Source organism: Oncorhynchus clarkii, unplaced genomic scaffold, assembly GCF_045791955.1.
Source record: "Oncorhynchus clarkii lewisi isolate Uvic-CL-2024 unplaced genomic scaffold, UVic_Ocla_1.0 unplaced_contig_13735_pilon_pilon, whole genome shotgun sequence".
Classification (NCBI taxonomy): domain Eukaryota; kingdom Metazoa; phylum Chordata; class Actinopteri; order Salmoniformes; family Salmonidae; genus Oncorhynchus; species Oncorhynchus clarkii.
Genome location: NW_027258514.1, coordinates 44,498 through 68,550, shown reverse-complemented (window position 1 = coordinate 68,550; position 24,053 = coordinate 44,498). Strand labels below are relative to the sequence as shown.

Here is a 24,053-nt window from a genome sequence, read left to right as displayed (position 1 = left end):
TGGTAGGTCTGGCCAGGTAGGTATGGCCTGGTAGGTATGGTCTGGTAGGTCTGGTAGGTAAGGTCTGTTAAGTATGGTAGGTATGGTCTGGTCTGGTAGGTCTGGTCTGTTAGGTCTGGTCTGGAAGGTATGGTCTGGTAGGTAGGGTCTGGTAGGTAGAGTCTGGTAAGTATGCTATATAATATATGGTAGGACAGACTCTTACCTGTGTATCCAGGGCTTTCTTGTAGCAGCTAGTGTTCTTCTGTCTCAGGTGGAGCTGCTGGGACTTTTGCAAGGCGATTCTGAGACACACAATAGCTATTCACACACTGTCGAAACTGAGCAACAGACTGTACAATGACCACAGCATTCTGTATGTACAGTAGAGACCACAGGCCTGTTGACATGGGTTCATTGCAGCAGGTGCACTTCCTCTTAGACAAACATATTGACGTGGTACCCTACTCCCTTTATAGTGCACTGAAGAGCCCTGGTCAAAACTAAGTAGTGCACTACATAGGGAATGGGGTGCCATATGGGACTCAGGTGCATCACCTACTCCTGTGCCAGCTGGACCTGTTGTAGCAGGTCGATGAGCTCCTGGTCCTGCTGAGTCTGGCTGACCTGGCCCTTCCTCCACTCCGCCTGGGCCCGCAGATCCCGCATGTAGCCGCGCTGCTTATGGACCCTGGGAGGGGTGAGGGGACGGCCCCTGAAGATGTACGAATCCTGTGGGGGGAGGGGTGGGGGGTTCAATATCATCACGACATCATTCATTGATAAGTTTAGACCATTGGCTAAGTGTTGCAATAGTAACTGTGCATAGACCAATGCATGCTGAATGCAGCAACTGAAAAGCTGTGGACCATTTGAACTCTAGAACACTTAAACCCCCTGAAGATCAGTGTGCTGATTGGACAAGGCCAGGGCTCACATGGAAGTGGGAGGAGCGAGCAACCTTCTTCTCCTTCATGGCTTCAGACACTGCCAGGTTGAACGCTGCCACCTTCTGGTTGTTCTCACGTATCTCCAGACGGTCCGCCTAACACACACACACACACACACACACACACACACACACACACACACACACACACACACCACCACATCACAAATACACACACACACCACCACATCACAAATACACACACACACACACACACACACACACACACCACCACATCACAAATACACACACGCACACACACACACACACACACACACACACACCACCACCACAACACAAATACACACACCCCCACACCACATCACAAAGACACACACACCACACCACATATACACACACACAACCACACCACATCACAAATACACACACACACACACCACCACGTCACAAATACACACACACCCCCACACCACATTACAAATACACACACCCCCCCACACACACACCACCACGTCACAAATATACACACACCCCCACACCACATCACAAATACACACACACACACACACACACACACACACACACACACACACACACACCACATCAAAAATAAACACATACCACCACACCACAAATACACACAGGCTCAGTGTCACCTCGCTACTGAGTTTAATCTGACTACTGAGTTTAATGTGACTACTGAGTTTAATGTGACTACTGAGTTTAATCTGACTACTGAGTTTAATGCAACTACCGAGTTTAATCTGACTACCGAGTTTAATCTGACTACTGAGTTTAATCTGACTACTGAGTTTAATCTGACTACTGAGTTTAATCTGACTACCGAGTTTAATCTGACTACTGAGTTTAATCTGACTACTGAGTTTAGTCTGACTACTGAGTTTAATGTAACTACTGAGTTTAATCTGACTACCGAGTTTAATCTGACTACCGAGTTTAATCTGACTACTGAGTTTAATGTAACTACTGAGTTTAATCTGACTACCGAGTTTAATCTGACTACCGAGTTTAATCTGACTACTGAGTTTAATCTGACTACCGAGTTTAATCTGACTACTGAGTTTAATCTGACTACTGAGTTTAATCTGACTACCGAGTTTAATCTGACTACTGAGTTTAATCTGACTACTGAGTTTAACTACTGAGTTTAATCTGACTACTGAGTTTAATCTGAATACTGAGTTTAATCTGACTACAGAGTTTAATCTGACTACTGAGTTTAATCTGACTACCGAGTTTAATCTGACTACTGAGTTTAATCTGACTACAGAGTTTAATCTGTCTACTGAGTTTAATGTGACTCCAGGACTAAAACAGAATTACTAATGCAGACTCTCCCCCTGGCTTTCAGTCTAGTAGTATTCTGTCTATTCATCACTCCAAGACAAAGAGTAAAAGACAACAGGGAACATGTTCCTCATCTCATCATCAGAGTGGTGTTGGCCTCACCTGCTCCCTCTGTAGGTAGTACTGGTCTCTGCGCTGCTCGTTGAACTGTAACACCTTCTCCTCCTCCTGCTGTTCTGTCAGCCTCTCCTCTGCCAGGTAGTGGGGGATGTTACGCTGGGCCCGCTGCATGCACAGGTAACACAACTCCTATAGGGAAGGATAGGTGATGTTATATACACAGGTAACACAACTCCTATAGGGAAGCATAGGTGATGTTATATATACAGGTAACACAACTCCTATAGGGAAGGGTAGGTGATATTATATATACAGGTAACACAACTCCTATAGGGAAGGATAGGTGATGTTATATACACAGGTAACACAACTCCTATAGAGAAGGATAGGTGATGTTATATACACAGGTAACACAACTCCTATAGGGAAACACACAGTTATTCATTGATTGATACACCTCATACACACCCACAAAAGCAGAGTGTCCGGCACACACACACACACACACACACACACCTGTCCAGCCCTGTTGTGGTTGACACAGGGCATGTCCAGATGAGAGTCCCCCCTCTTCACCTTCCCCTCCTTCAGAGCAGCGCCCTCCAGTGGTAAGATAGACACTGTGGACCTACAGGACAGCAGGTTGGAAACAGATAGCAGTCCTGGGTTATCTTTCAGCTCAGGGGCTATTCAGCCACAGTCCTGGGTTATCTTTCAGATCAGGGGCTATTCAACCACAGTCCTGGGAGACCAAAATACATCTGGTTATATACCCCAAATGGCACCCTTTTCCCATAGTGCACTTCGTTTGACCAAAAGAAGTGCAGTGTGTAGGGAATTGGGTGCCATGTGGGACGAAGGATTGGTTTCCTTTCTTTCCTGTTAATCAAAGAGTGGACTGTCTGGCCAATCAATGATGACCAGCTGTATTTATTTTAATCAGGGAGAAGACTCTCTGGCCAATCAATGTTGACCAGCGGTATTTATTTTAATCAGGGAGAGGACTCTCTGGATAGTCAATAGTGACCAGCAGTACTTTCCACTTGAACTGGTGACAAACACTGAATACAGGCAGTTGCCTACAATGCGTCTCGAATGGCACCCTATTCCCTATATAGTGCACTACTTTTGACCAGGGCCCATGGCACCCTAATCCCTATATAATGCACTGCTTTTGCCCAGAGCCCTATGGGTTTCCTCAGAGTCATACATTAAGAGAGTTGGGCCAGGTTTTATAACGGACACCATGTTAAAACCTCTTAGCGCACGGATCCCGTTACCGGGATCAAAATCGAGAGCGAAGCTGGAGTGCGCCAAATTCCAATTACAAAATCGTAATATTAAACATTCATGAACATACAAGTGTCCTACATCATTTAAAAGCTTAATTTCTTGTTAATCCAGATGCTTGTCAGATTTCAAAAAGGCCTTACGGCGAAAGCATACAATGTGATTATCTGAGGACAGAGCCCCACACACAAAAGCATTAAAAACATTTTACAAACCAGCAGAGATGTCACAAAAGTCAGGAATAGCGATAAAATAAATCACTTACTTTTGAAGATCTTCCTCTGTTTGCAATCCCAAGGGTCCCAGCTACACAACAAATGGTTGTTTTGTTCGATAAAGTCCTTCTTTATATCCCAAAAAGTCTGTTTAGTTGGCGTGTTTCATTCAGTAATCCACCCGTTCCACTAGTTCAACATGCATACAAAGGAATCCCAAAAGTTACCAATAAACCTCGTCTAAACAAGTCAAACAACGTTTCTAATCAATCCACAGGTACCCTAATATGTAAATAAACAATCAAATTTAAGATGGAGAATAGTGTGTTCAATCCCGGAGATAAATAATGAAGTTCTCGCCCTCAAGACTACAGTCCAAATGAGAGCCACCTTGAAAAACTACAAATTCTAGCTAATTTTTCAACAAAAAAAGCCTGAAACCCTTTCTAAAGACTGTTGACATCTAGTGGAAGCCAACTGCAATATGGGAGGATTTCCTTTGATTTTCCCATAAACAAGCATTTGAATGGGCAGTCACCTCAAAAAAAAAAATCTGGATGGATTTTCATCTGGTTTTCGCCTGCAATATCAGTTCTGTTATACTCACAGACATTATTTTAACAGTTTTAGAAACTTTTCTATCCAATGCTACCAATTATATGCATATCCTAGCTTCTGGGCCTGAGTAACAGGCAATTTACTTTGGGAACGTCATTTATCCGAACTTCCGAACACTGCCCCCTAGCCCTAAGAGGTTTCACGCCGTTATTGTCAACATGTAACAATACGTGAGCGCCTGCGACAGTTCCCTGTGAAATGACCCGCTGTAAACAAGCAAAACAGAGTAGCGGATTTAACAGATGTTTTTATTGATCAAAATGTTGGATAATGTGTATCCAAGTCTGTAGTGTGTTGTAGTGTCAACAAACTGCATATCTGCTTTCACCGTACATCTTCATAAGTTTACCAAACTAGTATTAATAAACAGCACAATGTGGAAGACTTCAATTATCACTTGGCTCCGGCTGTGCAGGAGAAAGAGACGCTCTCAGACCGTTCAACAGCATTGACCCAACTCTCTCTACTGATATATATATATATATATTCAGGGTTTCCTGATGGGTCCTGGTCAAAAGTAGTGCACTATATAGGGAATAGGGTGTCATTTGGGACGCAGGCAGTGTCTGTATGGACAGATAAAAGTCCAGAGGGGTCTAGTTTCAGAGCCCAGGGCCACAGGACCACTGTGGGGGGTACAGGGCAGACTAAACCTCAGGGCACACTGTCTGAATGATCAGGTGGTGACAGGTGAGGAACTGTCCCACACAGGGAGAGCTGCATCATTCATGGAGCCACTACCCCAGGACAGGACAGTAACAGTGCTTCAAAGCTGGGACTGAGAGACTGAAAAACAGCTTCTATCTCAAGGCCATCAGACTGTTAAACAGCCACCACTAACATTGAGTGGCTGCTGCCAACACACTGACTCAACTCCAGCCACTTTAATAATGGGAATTGATGAGAATTGATGTAAAATATATCACTAGCCACTTTAAACAATGCTACTTAATATAATGTTTACATACCCTACATTATTTATCTCATATGTATACGTATATACTGTACTCTATATCATCTACTGCATCTTTATGTAATACATGTATCACTAGCCACTTTAAACTATGCCACTTTGTTTACATACTCATCTCATATGTATATACTGTACTCAATACCATCTACTGCATCTTGCCTATGCTGCTCTGTACCATCACTCATTCATATATCTTTATGTACATATTCTTTATCCCTTTACACTTGTGTGTATAAGGTAGTAGTTTTGGAATTGTTAGCTAGATTACTCGTTGGTTATTACTGCATTGTCGGAACTAGAAGCACAAGCATTTCGCTACACTCGCATTAACATCTGCTAACCATGTGTGTGTGACAAATAACATTTTATTTGATTTTATTTGATTTGACACAAGTACCCTCTCACAAGTTCCCTCCTGTGTTACAGTCCTAGATTAACAGGGTTAGAGGAGAGACCAACCAGGGTCTTGTGTCTCTGTCCTGGATTAACAGGGTTAGAGGAGAGACCAACCAGGGTCTTGTGTTACAGTCCTGGATTAACAGGTTTAAAGGAGAAACCAACCAGGGTCTTGTGTTACAGTCCTGGAGTAACAGGGTTAGAGGAGAGACCAACCAGGGTCTTGTGTTACAGTCCTGGAGTAACAGGGTTAGAGGAGAGACCAACCAGGGTCTTGTGTCTCTGTCCTGGATTAACAGGTTTAAAGGAGAGACCAACCAGGGTCAAGCGTCACTCACTATCCTGTGGCAGTGTGTGGGAATGTCCCAAATGGCACCCTATTCCTTATGCAGTGCACTCCCTTTGATCAAAGCCCTATGAAGTAGTGCACTACTTAACATATGGAATATGGTGCCATGTGGGATGCAGCCTGGTCAGTAGGAGATGAGGTTAGCAGTGTTAGCCGACAATAGCTGGGGTTAACAGTGTTAGCCGACAATAGTTGGGGTTAACAGTGTTAGCCGACAATAGCTGGGGTTAGCAGTGAGACCGACAATAGCTGGGGTTAACAGTGTTAGCCGACAATAGCTGGGGTTAACAGTGTTAGCCGACAATAGCTAGGGTTAGCAGGGAGGCCAGCAATAGCTGGGGTTAGCAGTGAGGCCGACAATAGCTGGGGTTAGCAGTGAGGCTGACAATAGCTGGGGTTAGCAGTGAGGCCGACAACAGCTGGGGTTAGCAGTGAGGCCGACAATAGCTAGGGTTAGCAGTGAGGCCGACAATAGCTGGGGTTAGCAGTGAGGCCGACAATAGCTGGGGTTAGCAGTGAGGCCGACAATAGCTGGGGTTAGCAGTGTTAGCCGACAATAGCTGGGGTTAGCAGTGAGGCTGAGAATAGCCGGGGTTAGCAGTGTTAGCCGACAATAGCTGGGGTTAGCAGTGTTAGCCGACAATAGCTGGGGTTAGCAGTGAGGCCGAGAATAGCTGGGGTTAGCAGTGAGTCCGACGATAACTGGGGTTAGAAGTGAGGCCGACAATAGCTGGGGTTAGCAGTGTTAGCCGACAATAGCTGGGGTTAGCAGTGAGGCCGACAATAGCTGGGGTTAGCAGTGAGGCCGACAATAGCTGGGGTTAGCAGTGAGGCCGACAATAGCTGGGGTTAGCAGTGAGGCCGACAACAGCTGGGGTTAACAGTGAGGCCGACAACAGCTGGGGTTAACAGTGAGGCCGACAATAGCTGGGGTTAGCAGTGTTAGCTGACAACGGCTGGGGTTAGCAGTGAGGCCGACAGTACCTGTCAGTGTTGGTCTCCGCTGGAGGTCTGGGCTCCAGGTCATCAGTGAGACTGATCCCGTTGACCTTGGCTGGGTGCAGGGTGTGTCTGGATCTGGACTGCGGAGTCCCCAGGGATTCTGGGTAAACATGGTAACATAACTACAGGTGAGAAAGACTCGGCAGATGAAGAGAAATACATGTTCTGGGATATGCCCAAGTCTACATAATGTTATATTAACTTACCTTTCTCTCCAACACTGGGGTTATCAAGGTTAAGTGAGCCCCAACACATATCTCTCACCAGAGACGTTACACCCATTAAAACCCCTCAATCTGATCGAGATATTCACTGAGTTAATCCAAATCAAATAAATATGGTCATCAGTTGAATATGGTCATCAGTTGAATATGGTCATCAGTTGAATATGGTCATCAATTGAATATTGTCATCAATTGAATATGGTCATCAGTTGAATATGGTCATCAGTTGAATATGGTCATCAATTGAATATGGTCATCAGTTGAATATGGTCATCAGTTGAATATGGTCATCAGTTGAATTTGGCCATAAAAACCCTTGTTTTTAGAGGACTAGATTACACCACTGTCTCTCCCTCACCTCTCTTCTTCTCCTTCCTGTCTGAGTCTGTCTGGACCTGGGCCAGGGCCTCCTCTCCCCAGTCCTTCCCCCCCTGTTCGGAAGAGATCCTGGGGAGGATGATGGTGTTGCTGGTCCCTGTTATGCTGGATCTCTCAAACAGGACAGAGTTGCTGGTGCCAGGTCTCTGGGATAGAGAGTGGAGTAGGGGAATTGTCATCAACACAAATACAAACGCACTTGTACAATCATACACACCTGCTCACTCTCTCTCTCTCTGTCTGACACACGCACACACACACACACACACACACACACACACACACACACACACACCCTACCCAACCCCCATACACACACTACCTACATGACATATCTAATCCACCCTACTGACATTGGAGAGTGCCAAGAGCAGCTTCCCGCTGCCGTCCAAGGCGGTGACAAAGTCGTGGTAGAACTTCATCTTGACTTTGCTCTGGCAGAACAACAGCTCTCCGATGGCGTGGAAGGTGAAGAGGACTGGGCGTCCGGCGGCCACGGCTCTCAGCAACACCAGCAGAGTCTCTCTCACACAGCCCTCCACCACGTGACGCTCAAACGGGCTCTCCACAGACAGGGCTGTGAAGTTGAGCTGGACTAGTGGCACATCCCCTGCTGTGATAGATGGATTACACACATTCCTAGTGTTAGTGTACTGGTCTCCTGTGATGATTAACCAGCTTGTCTTAAGACCTGAAGACTTAGTTATCCAGGTTAAAGCTATAGGCTTTAGCTCAGCAGTCGTGTATAGACAGACAACCTGGGTTGGGTAAGATTCAGCCACGCCAAGATGGCTCTCTCTATCCCACTCCCAACATGCTCTCCACAGACAGACATATTAACACACCAAGATGGCTCTCTCTCTATCCCACTCCCAACATGCTCTCCACAGACAGAGATGGCTCTCTCTATCCCACCCCCAACATGCTCTCCACAGACAGAGATGGCTCTCTCTATTCCACTTCCAACATGCTCTCCACAGACAGACATATGAACACACCAAGATGGCTCTCTCTATCCCACCCCCAACATGCTCTCCACAGACAGACATATGAACACACCAAGATGGCTCTCTCTATCCCACCCCCAACATGCTCTCCACAGACAGAGATGGCTCTCTCTATCCCACCCCCAACATGCTCTCCACAGACAGAGATGGCTCTCTCTATTCCACTTCCAACATGCTCTCCACAGACAGAGATGGCTCTCTCTATCCCACCCCCAACATGCTCTCCACAGACAGAGATGGCTCTCTCTATCCCACCCCCAACATGCTCTCCACAGACAGAGATGGCTCTCTCTATCCCACCCCCAACATGCTCTCCACAGACAGAGATGGCTCTCTCTATCCCACTCCCAACATGCTCTCCACAGACAGACATATTAAACACACCAAGATGGCTCTCTCTATCGCATTCCCAACATGCTCTCCACAGACAGACATATTAACACACCAAGATGGCTCTCTCTATCCCACCCCCAACATGCTCTCCACAGACAGAGATGGCTCTCTCTATCCCACCCCCAACATGCTCTCCACAGACAGAGATGGCTCTCTCTATCCCACTCCCAACATGCTCTTCACAGACAGACATATTAAACACACCAAGATGGCTCTCTCTATCGCATTCCCAACATGCTCTCCACAGACAGACATATTAAACACACCAAGATAGCTCTCTCTATCCCACCCCAACATGCTCTCCACAGACAGGGATGGCTCTCTCTATCCCACCCCCAACATGCTCTCCACAGACAGACATATGAACACACCAAGATGGCTCTCTCTATCCCACCCCCAACATGCTCTCCACAGACAGGGCTGGGAAGTTGAGCTGGACCAGTGGCACATCCCCTGCTGTGACGACGGACGGACAGACGGGTGGCACAGGCACACGCATAGAAATACAATGACTAGAACGGACTTTTTGCTCCTGCTAAAAGCTGTGCACTGGGTTTTCTCATTCATTCTCTTTCATCATAGTGTTTCTATGGGACACATTGCTGGTATCAGTGTAACATACTGTGTCTATGGGACACATTGCTGGTATCAGTGTAACATAGTGTTTCTATGGGACACATTTCTGGTATCAGTGTAACATAGTGTTTCTATGGGACACATTGCTGGTATCAGTGTAACATAGTGTGTCTATGGGACACATTGCTGGTATCAGTGTAACATAGTGTTTCTATGGGACACATTGCTGGTATCAGTGTAACATAGTGTTTCTATGGGACACATTGCTGGCATCAGTGTAACATAGTGTGTCTATGGGACACATTGCTGGTATCAGTGTAACATAGTGTTTCTATGGGACACATTGCTGGTATCAGTGTAACATAGTGTTTCTATGGGACACATTGCTGGTATCAGTGTAACATAGTGTTTCTATGGGACACATTGCTGGTATCAGTGTAACATAGTGTTTCTATGGGACACATTGCTGGTTTCAGTGTAACATAGTGTGTCTATGGGACACATTGCTGGTATCAGTGTAACATAGTGTTTCTATGGGACACATTGCTGGTATCAGTGTAACATAGTGTTTCTATGGGACACATTGCTGGTTTCAGTGTAACATAGTGTTTCTATGGGACACATTGCTGGTATCAGTGTAACATAGTGTTTCTATGGGACACATTGCTGGTATCAGTGTAACATAGTGTTTCTATGGGACACATTGCTGGTTTCAGTGTAACATAATGGAAGAGGGTTGATTAATCATCTTTCCTGGCACCTGAAGAATTGTACTAGTTCCCCAAGCTACTGCCCAGGCTTTAGCTCAGCGGGCTATCAGCACAATTTTGTATAGCGCACAGACACACAACTCAGGCTTGATATCTGCGATCGTTCACATAAACGCGCCAGCGTTAACAGAAGATGTCTCATGTGTGTGTCTGTCTGTGTGCGTGCGTACGCGTACTCGCGCGCGCGCGTGTGTGTGTGTGTGTTCTTGGCCCATCGCCACTCACCTGCAGACAGCGGTTTGACCTGCTTGAGGCCGTGTGACTGGGACAGCTTCTCAGAGAGCAGGAAGATGGGTCGCTGGATCAAAACAAACTTGTTGCCTACGTCCAGCTTCTGCTGAGAGAAGGTGAAGGATCCCAGGCCTGCAATGTAGACCCCCTGTACAGACAGACAGACAGACAGACAGACAGACAGACAGACAGACAGACACAACAAGTCGTCAACCAGTTCTCCTAGACCTGATGATGAATATAGCTGAAAGACATCATGACTATTTATGCCTCTACTATTTATGATATGTCATATTTAATTCTCTAATGTCTCCTGACTGTCCTCAAAGCTAAAATATTTCTTAATCTCACTGAAAATTGGGCAATAAAATAGTTGCCAGTTTCAAATCTGTTACATGAAAAATAGTCCAATTTCAGAATTATATTCATACACAGACCAAAAAAGTAAAGTTAAATTAAATTAATTCCAATCCCAATTAAAATACAACAGCTGGTTTTATTGGCTGACTGGCATCGCTCAGAGAACAGCAGCCTGCGCCCCTTTCTCTCACTTGTAGAAAGTAGAGAACAGCAGCCTGCGCCCTTTTCTCTCACTTGTAGAAAGCAGAGAGCAGCTGCCTGCGCCCTTTTCTCTCACTTGTAGAAAGTAGAGAACAGCAGCCTGCGCCCTTTTCTCTCACTTGTAGAAAGTAGAGAACAGCAGCCTGCGCCCTTTTCTCTCACTTGTAGAAAGTAGAGAACAGCAGCCTGCGCCCTTTTCTCTCACTTGTAGAAACCAGAGAACAGCAGCCTGCGCCCTTTTCTCTCACTTGTAGAAAGCAGAGAACAGCAGCCTGCGCCCCTTTCTCTCACTTGTAGAAAGCAGAGAGCAGCAGCCTGCGCCCTTTTCTCTCACTTGTAGAAAGCAGAGAACAGCAGCCTGCGCCCCTTTCTCTCACTTGTAGAAAGCAGAGAACAGCAGCCTGCGCCCTTTTCTCTCACTTGTAGAAAGCAGAGAGCAGCTGCCTGCGCCCTTTTCTCTCACTTGTAGAAAGTAGAGAACAGCAGCCTGCGCCCTTTTCTCTCACTTGTAGAAAGCGGAGAACAGAGACGGTGCCAGTTTGCCAGTCAGCTGTTTAGTCAGTGCGCCGATTGTTTTGTTTGATGTCGGCATTTTGAACTCTACCTTGTATAAACCTTGTTGTAATCTGATAGCCAGGGATTGATTGAATTGAGAAGTGAGGGAGCCCTTGTTTTTGGTGACCATTCGAAATAAAAAAAACTATTTTATTGCTCTTAAAATATAGGCTGTGATAACTGTTGGCCTAATTGATATTTGTATTCATTTGCCCCATAGGCTAGAATACAAAATGGCGCCGGAAGAAATGGCAGCAGTTTTACGGGCGCCCGACTAATTGTGCTATTATGTGGGGGGTTTTTGCGTTATTTGTAACTTATTTTGTACATAATGTTTCTGAAACCGTATCTTACAGTTTTTTCTTCAACAAGCAAGAAGCACAAGACATTCTCCAAACACCCGACAGTGCCATCATCCCCGTTATTTGCAAGAGGAGGCGACACAGGTACAGAGGACAAAGAGCCGGATGCCTGATCCCTACCTGTAGCCTACCTGATCCCTACCTGTAGTCTACCTGATCCCTACCTGTAGCCTACCTGCCTCTGGAATAAACAACCATGCATTTCCATCTTTCACTCTATCGGTCTTGCTTGTAAATCTTCCGCAGTTAAAATTAGATATTTTTACAGATCTATCTTGCTGGCAAAACGTAATTAAACATGACTAAGTTATTTAGCTATAGTGTGGAATATAATAATAGATAATAATCACACAGATAATCCACCTGCGAAGGTAACGTAACACCAGGGAAGTGTTGCAATCAATATTCTCTGAGCCACATCGTTTGTTGATACAATGCTTCAATATTCGCAGAATGTTTCCCTTCCATGGAGATGAAAGGAAACGCACAAATGAACTGGCGCACATGAGGATCATCTCTGACTGAAGCACGCGAGACAATGACACCATGAGGTACACTGTAGGCTTACGAGCCGTTCGACAAGGGTGGCTTCATACAGCCAATAGCAGGGGAGTCTGCAACCTTTTTCATGTGGAGTGCCAACTTACAATTCATCCTACCATTTCTATCTGCGTACCAGTTATGATTTTCATATACGCATTGTAGGATACCTAACTGTGCCCAAAACATTTCTAACTGGTCACAAACTAAATAGTTATATACAGTGCATTCAGAAGGTATTCAGACCCCTTGACTTTAGTTATATACAGTGCATTCAGAAGGTATTCAGACCCCTTGACTTTAGTTATATACAGTGCATTCAGAAGGTATTCAGACCTCTTGACTTTAGTTATATACAGTGCATTCAGAAGGTATTCAGACCCCTTGACTTTACTTATATACAGTGCATTCAGAAGGTATTCAGACCCCTTGACTTTAGTTATATACAGTGCATTCAGAAGGTATTCAGACCCCTTGACTTTAGTTATATACAGTGCATTCAGAAGGTATTCAGACCCCTTGACTTTAGTTATATACAGTGCATTCAGAAGGTATTCAGACCTCTTGACTTTAGTTATATACAGTGCATTCAGAAGGTATTCAGACCCCTTGACTTATTCCACATTATGTTTCGTTACAGCCTTATTCTAAAATGTACACAAAATACCCCATAATGACAAAGCAAAAACAGGTTTAAAAAATAAAACTGAAATACTAAATTTACATAAATAATCAGACCCTTTACTAAGTACTTTACTTTGTTTGAAGCACCTTTGGCAGCTATTACAGCCTCGAGCCTTGCTGGGTATGACACTACAAGCTTGGCACACCTGTATTTGGGGAGTTTCTCCCATTCTTCTCTGCAGATCCTCTCAAGCGCTGTCAGGTTGGATGGGGAGCATTGCTATTTTCAGGTCTATCCAGAGATTTTTAGATCGGGTTCAAGTCCAGGCTCTGGCTGGGCCTCTCAAGGACATCCAGACACTTGTCCCGAAGCCACTCATGCATTCTCTTGACTGTGTGCTGAGGGTCGTTGTCCTGTTGGAAGGTGAATATTCGCCCCTGTCTGAGGTCCTGAGCGCTCTGGAGCAGGTTTTCATCAAGGTTCTTTCTGTACTTGCTCTTTTTATCTTTCCTTCGATCCTGACTAGTCTCACAGTCCCTGTCGCTGAAAAACATACCCACAGCATGATGCTGCCACCACCATGCTTCACTGCAGGGATGGTGCCAGGCATCCTCCAGACGTGATGCTTGGCATTCAGGCCAAAGAGTTTCTCATGGTCTGAGTATTCCTTTAGATGTCTTTTGGCAAACTCCAAGCGAGCTGTCATGTGCCTTTTACTGAGGAGTGGCTTCCATCTGGCCACTCTACCATAAAGGCCAGATTGGTGGAGTGCTGCAGAGATGGTTGTCCTTCTGGAAGTTTCTCCCATCTCCACAGAGGAACTCTGGAGCTCTATCAGAGTGACCATCGGGTTCTTGGTCACCTCCCTGACCAAGGCCCTTCTCCCCCGATTGCTCAGTTTGGCCAGGCAACCAGTGATCTTGGGGACCTTCAATGCTGCAAAAATGTTTTGGTACACTTCCCCAGATCTGTGCATCAACACAATCCGGTCTCGGAGCTCTATGGACAATTCCTTCAACCTCATGGTTTGGTTTTTGCTCTGACATGCACTGTCAACTGTGGGACCTTATATAGACAGGTGTGTGCCTTTCAAATCATGTCTAATCAATGAAATTTACCACAGGTGGACTCCAATCAAGTTGTAGAAACATTTCAAGGAGGATCAATCGAAACAAGATACACCTGAGCTCAATTTTGAGTCTCATAGCAAAGGTTCTGAATGCTTATGTAAGTAAGGTATTTCTGTTTTTTATTTGTATTAATTTGTGAGAAAAAAAATCAACATTTATTTTAGAAAAAAATCAATTTTAGATAAAGGCTGTAACATAACAAAATGTGGGAAAAGGGGAAGGTGTCTAAATGCTTTCCGAATGCCCTGTAGCTGACTACTCGACAGAGGCACTATCCATTCAGCACCACGTCACGGAGCTCCACCCTATTCCTGTACCGAGGCGCTGTCCAATCAGAGGTGCTGAATCACGGGCGTGGTTTTATCACTTTTTCAAAAGTAGATTTTCCTTTTGTATTTCCTGATATTCGTCATTCTTTAGTCGAGTTTGTTTGTCTTCATGCGTCCTTGTCGATTGTAGGCTCTGCCTTTTATTTCAATGCATGTGTAGGATTTATCTGGCAGAATTTGCATTTGCAGTCAGCTGTTTTATGCTCTGGTTACTCGAACAATCAAAAGTCCTTTTTACATCAGCAGATGTCACAAAGTGCTCATACAGAAACCCAGCCTAAAAGCCCAAACAGCAAGCAATGCAGATGTAGAAGCACGGTGGCTAGGAAAAACTCTCTGGAAAGGCAGGAACATAGGAAGAAACCTAGAGAAGAACCAGGCTCTGAAGGGTGGCCAGTCCTCTTCTGGCTGTACTGGGTAGAGAGGAACCAGGCTCTGAGGGGTGGCCAGTCCTCTTCTGGCTGTACTGGGTAGAGAGGAACCAGGCTCTGAGGGGTGGCCAGTCCTCTTCTGGCTGTACTGGGTAGAGAGGAACCAGGCTCTGAGGGGTGGCAAGTCCTCTTCTGGCTGTACTGGGTAGAGAGGAACCAGGCTCTAAGGGGTGGCAAGTCCTCTTCTGGCTGTACTGGGTAGAGAGGAACCAGGCTCTAAGGGGTGGCCAGTCCTCTTCTGGCTGTACTGGGTAGAGAGGAACCAGGCTCTGAAGGGTGGCAAGTCCTCTTCTGGCTGTGCCAGATGGAGATTATAAGAGTACATGGCCATTAAGGCCAGATCGTTTCACACTGACGCCAGCATTTGATGTCGGGCCTTGTTGTGACTTGATAGCCTGTATTATGCATCTATTTCATGTTCACTGTATGTACTGTTCCACAAGTAAATGAGTCAATTTATGACGAGGTTGAGTAGTGGTTGACATTGTAACCAGGGGTGTAAAGTACTGAAGTAAAAATACTTTAAAATACAACTTAAGTCGTTTTTTGGGGTAGCTGTACTTTACTTTTCTATTTATATTTTTTGACAACTTTTACTTTTAGTCCACTGCATTCTCAAAGAAAATAATGTACTTTTTACTCCATACATTTTCCCTCCCGACACCCAAAAGTACTCGTTACATTTCGAATGCTCACCTGGACAGAAAAATTGTACAATTCACACGGACTCACTAAACACAAATGCTTCGTTTGTAAATTAAATCTGAGTTTTGGAGTTCGCCCGTCTGGCCGTGAAAAAAAACAACAACAAGATAATGGTGGCATCTGGTTTGCTTAATATAAGGAATGGATAATGATTTATGCTTTTACTTTTGAAACTTAAGTTTATTTTTGCCATTACATTTACTTTGATACTTAAGTATATTTAAAAGCAAATACTTTTAGACTTTTACTGGGTGACTTTCACTATTACTTGAGTCATTTTCTATTAAGGTATCTTTACTTTTACTCAAGTATGACAATTGGGTACTTTTCCACTACTGATTGTAGCCTACACGCGGTGATGATTAATGCCTGATGCCATTTTGTTTGATTTTGCTCTTCATCAAATAGCATTTTAGAGTTTTAAAATGGTGTAGAAATGGAATAAATGAACTTCAACCTCCTAAAAACCTCCTCCTTTGCTATACCCTCGGTTCAGCTGAACTGACTGACAACTGACTATGGCAATATCGACTTTCTGAAGTGCTCTTACCTTTTGCAAGGTCATCTGTCGCTCCACGAAAGATGACACGTTCGACCAAATGCTGTCAACGTCTGAAATAAAGGAGAACATTTTCAGAACAATTTTCAGAAAATAAAAATTGCTCGTATAGCTAAATGCTTTAAAAAAATGACATGCACACCTTGATTCTAAATTGTGCAAAGTTTGCAAACAAATGGTATAGCCTATGTGTTTTTACGATGCGGCAAGGTGGGCTAGATCTTTTCAACTGTACAATATAATAGACTAGAAAGTGTGTCCTGTCCTGACCGTTTTCTGAGAGCTGAGAGAGGGTTGGAAAGGACTTCCTCTCCGCCTCCGACACCACGGACAGCAAGTCGGTCATCATGACAATTAGAGCAAAATCTCTTTAAAAAAATAATAAAAGAAACCCAGAGTTGTTTCAGCTCAATCCACCGACTTCCAGATTCGGCTCAATTCACCGATTTCCAGATTCTCCCCCGCCTTCCAGATTCTCCCCTGCAGATAGCCCATTACAGTGCGTCTCCTCGGGTGATAAATCTCGATGGGAAATGCACCCGGGAGCGCAACTCCAACGCTGACCTTGTTGCTACGAGCGACGTCACAATAGCCACTTGCACCCCCCGCAGCGACAGGCGCTGGGGCCAAAGTTTATAAACTCCGTTTATTTTAACTTTAGCATGTCTTCTAAAAGCAAATAGGCCTGTATAATGACTTTAAGGATCCCTTCCGAGTTGAATCCAGATAGCTCATGTCATGAAAATTGTCCCTGTATTTCTGAGACCGATTTAACCAAAAATGGTAGATGAGCAATTGTGCATTAGCATCCCTCTTGTGAAGCAATTTTCCCAGCTATATCTGCTGAAACGTAATAAAGACTTAAATGTGCGTCATTCAGCAGGCTTTTGAAGTAAAGTGTAAACGAGCACATTGGCAGGTGCACAACTGACCGGGGAGTGAGGGTTGATTTTACGTGCTTTTGCTGTGATTGTTCATGTGAGTGTTTTTGGCTATTCATGTCTCTCCGTACATTTTTGGAATTGGGGTCATAAGTATAATAACACACACTGCTGTGTAATGTGTAACTCTGTGTTGTTTTATGTGTCGAATTGCTAGGCTTTATCTTGGCCAGGTCACAGTTGTAAATGAGAACTTGTTCTCAACTAGCCTACCTGGTTATATAAAGGTGAAATAAAAAAAACTGCACAGTTAGGCCCGAATTTGACCCGCTTTTTTAAATGATTCAATTTTAGTAGCCAAGTCTATTTTAAAAGGCTTTGTGCCTAATTTGTATATATTGAATGTGGACTGATTTTATATATTTTGTCATTTCAGAGTTGCATTGCCTAAAATGAATCACTCTGGGCCTGAGAAGCGCGAGCAGAAGTTCGTGCTCGACTGCATCGCTGTCAGTTCGGTTGCGCTCGGGTATGAACACATGCGCCCCCGGCTCTGGTCGGTGCTCCCCGGGTACGACGCACGCAATGACCCCCACGCTGCGCGCTACACGACCACCCCATCGGTGCAGAGGGTCCCACAGAAGACCACCCCGTCGGTGCAGAGAGTCCCACAGAAGACCACCCCGTCGGTGCGGAGGGTCCCGCAGAAGACCGAGAACAAGGAACTGAAGAGCGCCGCTGCCCAAAAGTCCCTAGACCTGAGGAACACTGTCGGAGCAGGTAGGCTGTTCTATTATATTCTAGGATATTCTATTCTATTATATAGGCTGTTCTATTATATTCTAGGATATTCTATTCTATTATATAGGCTGTTCTATTCTATTCCAGGATATTATATTCTATTATATAGGCTGTTCTATTATATTCTAGGATATTCTATTCTATTATATAGGCTGTTCTATTATATTCTATGATATTCTATTCTATTATATAGGCTGTTCTATTCTATTCCAGGATATTTTATTCTATTATATAGGCTGTTCTATTATATTATAGGATATTCTATTATATTATATAGGCTGTTCTATTCTATTCTAGGATATTCTATTATATTATATAGGCTGTTCTATTCTATTCTAGGATATTCTATTCTATTATATAGGCTGTTCTATTCTATTCCAGGATATTCTATTCTATTATATAGGCTGTTCTATTCTATTCTATGATATTCTATTCTATTATATAGGCTGTTCTATTCTATTTTTTATTTATTTATTTGCATTAAACGGGATTCATAATATGTCCTGTTTGACATCAAATTAGGTCCACAGAATCAGAGAAATAAGTTTACATTTACATTGTATAATTTGGTCATTTAGCTGACTCTTATCCACAGCTACTTTTTTACAGGTGGTGGCTTTTCTGGCCACCAGGTGGAAATAATCAAAGCATGCCATTGCTTTGACCTATCGAATTAAGGATGGGGGAGATAGGCCTATAGGCTATGTGAAGTGACAAACAGTTTGGAGGAGACTGAAGAATAGGCTACAGTTCTATTCTGAAGAAACTATTCTATACCCTGCTGACATGCCCTTCTATTCTATTCAATAAATCAAGCTACTTTTATTTAGCAGTAGGTCTACATGGGATTCATCATATATACAGGTTTTACATCAGTAGGCCTACATGGGATTCATCATCTATACAGGTTTTACATCAGTAGGTCTACATGGGATTCATAATCAATACAGGTTTTACATCAGTAGACCTACATGGGATTCATCAACTATACAGCTTTTACATCAGTAGGCCTACATGGGATTCATAATCTATACAGGTGTTACATCAGTAGGCCTACATGGGATTCATAATCAATACAGGTTTTACATCAGTAGGCCTACATGGGATTCATAATCTATACAGGTGTTACATCAGTAGGCCTACATGGGATTCATCAACTATACAGGTTTTACATCAGTAGACCTACATGGGATTCATAATCAATACAGGTTTTACATCAGTAGGCCTACATGGGATTCATAATCAATACAGGTTTTACATCAGTAGACCTACATGGGATTCATCAACTATACAGGTTTTACATCAGTAGGCCTACATGGGATTCATAATCTATACAGGTGTTACATCAGTAGGCCTACATGGGATTCATCATCTATACAGGTTTTACATCAGTAGGCCTACATGGGATTCATAATCAATACAGGTTTTACATCAGTAGGTTTACATGGGATTGATCATCTATACAGGTTTTACATCAGTAGGTCTACATGGAATTCATAATCAATACAGGTTTTACATCAGTAGGTCTACATGGGATTCATAATCAATACAGGTTTTACATCAGTAGGTCTACATGGGATTCATCATCTATACAGGTTTTACATCAGTAGGTCTACATTGGATTCATCATATACACAGGTTTTACATCAGTAGCCCTACATGGGATTCATAATCTATACAGGTTTTACATCAGTAGGCCTACATGGGATTGATCATCTATACAGGTTTTACATCAGTAGGCCTACATGGGATTCATAATCAACACAAGTTTTACATCAGTAGGCCTACATGGGATTCATCATCTATACAGGTTTTACATCAGTAGGCCTACATGGGATTCATAATCTATACAGGTTTTACATCAGTAGGCCTACATGGGATTGATCATCTATACAGGTTTTACATCAGTAGGTCTACATGGGATTGATCATCTATACAGGTTTTACATCAGTAGGTCTACATGGGATTCATCATCTATACAGGTTTTACATTATCATCATCATTGCTCAGAGTCACTGGTATCTTGTCTCTGCACCGGACAGGTTACTCCCGAGAGCAGGTGAGCAACCACAGTGGTCTCATGTCGGACATCAAGCCGCTGATAGGCTACAACGGGCGGTTTGGGTTCCGGCGCAACACGCCCAACCTCCGGCGGAACCCGTCCAGCTTCGGAGAGGTGACCACGTTCCAACTCCATTGAGTCCAACGACCCGAAAAGGTATCATCATCATTATGAAGTTCCAATGAGCAACAATAAATGCGTCCAGAGAATGTCACCCTATAACTTGATGAGTCATTATTTATGCCTGTTTATCTCTGCTTAACGCTGGGGTGATAATATAACAATAGTATTATTCTGTTCACAGACTGCTATAGCCTACTGTCACAGACTGCTATAGCCTACTGTCACAGACTGCTATAGCCTACTGTCACAGACTGCTATAGCCTACTGTCACAGACTGCTATAGCCTACTGTCACAGACTGCTATAGCCTACTGTCACAGACTGCTATAGCCTACTGTCACAGACTGCTATAGCCTACTGTCACAGACTGCTATAGCCTACTGTCACAGACTGCTATAGCCTACTGTCACAGACTGCTATAGCCTACTGTCACAGACTGCTATAGCCTACTGTCACAGACTGCTATAGCCTACTGTCACAGACTGCTATAGCCTACTGTCACAGACTGCTATATCCTACTGTCACAGACTGCTATAGCCTACTGTCACAGACTGCTATAGCCTACTGTCACAGACTGCTATAGCCTACTGTCACAGACTGCTATAGCCTACTGTCACAGACTGCTATAGCCTACTGTCACAGACTGCTATAGCCTACTGTCACAGACTGCTATAGTCTACTGTCACAGACTGCTATAGCCTACTGTCACAGACTGCTATAGCCTACTGTCACAGACTGCTATAGCCTACTGTCACAGACTGCTATAGTCTACTGTCACAGACTGCTATAGCCTACTGTCACAGACTGCTATAGCCTACTGTCACAGACTGCTATAGCCTACTGTCACAGACTGCTATAGCCTACTGTCACAGACTGCTATAGCCTACTGTCACAGACTGCTATAGCCTACTGTCACAGACTGCTATAGCCTACTGTCACAGACTGCTATAGCCTACTGTCACAGACTGCTATAGCCTACTGTCACAGACTGCTATAGCCTACTGTCACAGACTGCTATAGCCTACTGTCACAGACTGCTATAGCCTACTGTCACAGACTGCTATAGCCTACTGTCACAGACTGCTATAGCCTACTGTCACAGACTGCTATAGCCTACTGTCACAGACTGCTATAGTCTACTGTCACAGACTGCTATAGCCTACTGTCACAGACTGCTATAGCCTACTGTCACAGACTGCTATAGCCTACTGTCACAGACTGCTATAGTCTACTGTCACAGACTGCTATAGCCTACTGTCACAGACTGCTATAGCCTACTGTCACAGACTGCTATAGCCTACTGTCACAGACTGCTATAGCCTACTGTCACAGACTGCTATAGCCTACTGTCACAGACTGCTATAGCCTACTGTCACAGACTGCTATAGCCTACTGTCACAGACTGCTATAGCCTACTGTCACAGACTGCTATAGTCTACTGTCACAGACTGCTATAGCCTACTGTCACAGACTGCTATAGCCTACTGTCACAGACTGCTATAGCCTACTGTCACAGACTGCTATAGCCTACTGTCACAGACTGCTATAGCCTACTGTCACAGACTGCTATAGCCTACTGTCACAGACTGCTATAGCCTACTGTCACAGACTGCTATAGCCTACTGTCACAGACAATGGATTTCAGGTAGCACCATTGATGTACACTATATATACAAAAGTATGTGGACGCCCCTTACAATTTGGCTATTTCAGCCACACCCGTTGCTGACAGATGTATAAAATCGAGCACACCGCCATGCAATCTCCATAGACAAACATTGGCAGTAGAATGGCCTTACTGAAGTGCTCAGTGACTTTCAACGTGGCACCGTCATAGGATGCCACCTTTCCAACAAGTCAGTTTGTCAAATTTCTATCCTGCTAGAGCTGCCCTGGTCAACTGTTGTTGTTATTGTGAAGTGGAAACGTCTAGGAGCAACAACAGCTAAGCCGGGAAGTGGTAGGCCACACAAGCTCACAGAACGGGACCGCCGAGCGCTGAAGCACGTAAAGATCGTCTGTCCTCGGTTACAACACTCACTACTGAGTTCCAAACTGCATCTGGAAGCAACATCAGCACAATAACTGTTCGTTGGGAGCTTCATGAAATGAGTTTCCATGGTCAAGCGGCCGCACACAAGCCTAAGATCACCATGCGCAATGCCAAGTGTCGGCTGGAGTGGTGTAAAGTTCGCCGCCATTGGACTGGAGCAATGGAAACACGTTCTCTGGACTGATGAATCTGGCAGTCCGACGGACAAATCTGTGTTTGGCTGTAAAGTTTAGTGGGAGAGGAATAATGGATGTGCTTCCATCTTTGTGGCAACAGTTTGGGGAAGGCCCTTTCCTGTTTCAGCATGACAATGCCCCCATGCACAAAGCGAGGTCCATACATAGTTTTTTCGGGATCGGTGTGGAAGAACTTGACTGGCCTGCACAGAGCCCTGACCTTAACCCCATTGACCACTTTTGAGATTAGTTGGAATGCCGACTGTGAGCCAGTCCTAATCACCCAAAACCAGTGCCCGTCCTCAGTAATGCTATTGTGGCTGAATGGAAGCAAGTCCCCGCAGCAGTGTTCCAACATCTAGTGGAAAGCCTTCCCATTAGAGTGGAGGCAGTTATAGCAGCAAAGGGGGAACCAACTCCATATTGATGCCCATGATTATGGAATGAGCAGGTGTCCACATACTTTTGGTAATATATTGTATTAGTTTACTATCACTAACCAGGTTTCCATCCAAACTTTTTATGAGAATTAAGTAGACTACACTAAAAAAATTACAGACCTGATGGAAACTTTTTTTTGTAAACTTTCCAAATGTCCACAAAAACAAATGCTAGACATGGTGGGATCTTTTCTTGTCAGTAAAATTAATTATGCGAGAAACGTTATGGAAACACTTTTATGAGCCAATATTGATATAATAACCATCGCATTAAAGTAAATGGTGTCAACTATGACTTGTGTTGTCCTCCCATTATGACGTAGTATAGAAAGCACGCAGTTAATTAGGCTACAGATGAAATCAATTACGATTCATTTCACAGGGTCTGATTCAGTTTGGCTTCCGTTTGACAAATACAAATATTCTTGCGTTCATCCACAACAATGTCATCATGTAGCCTACCTGCCTAGCCAGCCCGAGCTGTTGGCTAGAGCGCACGGGCCAAGACCCGAGTATGCGCATACTGAATGCTATTTAACTCCAGTGTTTGTGACAAAACTATATGTTGAGTTGAAAATGGGATGGAAACACATTGAACTTTAGGTTTTTTATTAGATACATGAAAACGCACAGATTTTCATCCACAAGTCATGTTGGTGGAAACACCACTGGTGGGGTAATTTTCATTCAGTATCTCTAGTTTAAAAAGTCTGGATTTTTATGGGGATTTGTTTTATTACGCTTATTAAAGGTGACTCGATCCACGGTAGGATGTTATGCCATAACAAATACACCTTTTCAGCTGCAGACTATGATGCTAATGTCCAGAACGGCACTGAAGTCTAACAAAACATGATGATCGATCCTCGACTGCTGTTTGACAAATAACAATACTCTGTGTCTTAAAATCATAACTGTCTCATGTAGACTCACTAACCTGCCTGCACAGCCTTGTGCCAAGAACGGAGTAGGCACATTTGCT

At 44.1% G+C, this 24,053-nt stretch overlaps 2 protein-coding genes across 2 annotated transcripts; one reads left to right on the top strand and one right to left on the bottom strand.

The window, feature by feature from the left end:
• Positions 1-205: 205 nt before the first annotated feature.
• On the bottom strand, positions 206-16,885 carry LOC139397150 (coiled-coil domain-containing protein 81-like; the record flags this gene model as incomplete). The annotated part of the gene is made up of 11 exons (XM_071144022.1): positions 16,807-16,885; positions 16,528-16,589; positions 10,734-10,887; positions 8,116-8,375; positions 7,743-7,908; positions 7,143-7,260; positions 2,834-2,945; positions 2,360-2,506; positions 917-1,024; positions 542-711; positions 206-284 (listed from the first exon to the last, which is right to left on the bottom strand). Coding segments are annotated over exons 1-11 (1,455 nt in total), but the record flags the coding sequence as incomplete, so codon positions are not given.
• Positions 16,886-17,869: 984 nt separating this feature from the next.
• LOC139397151 (sperm microtubule associated protein 1-like) lies at positions 17,870-20,418 on the top strand. Its single transcript, XM_071144023.1, has 2 exons — positions 17,870-18,197; positions 20,261-20,418. The coding sequence occupies exons 1-2, from the start codon at positions 17,870-17,872 to the stop codon at positions 20,416-20,418; spliced, it is 486 nt and encodes a 161-aa protein (XP_071000124.1).
• The last annotated feature ends 3,635 nt before the right edge of the window (positions 20,419-24,053 follow it).

What these genes read in the sequence shown, in the direction of transcription:
- LOC139397151 (XM_071144023.1), top strand. Translation starts at nt 17,870, where the DNA reads ATGAATCACTCTGGGCCTGAGAAGCGCGAGCAGAAGTTCGTGCTCGAC. An exon ending in GAGGAACACTGTCGGAGCAG is followed by an intron (nt 18,198 to 20,260) that starts GTAGGCTGTTCT and finishes TGCACCGGACAG; the next exon opens with GTTACTCCCGAGAGCAGGTG.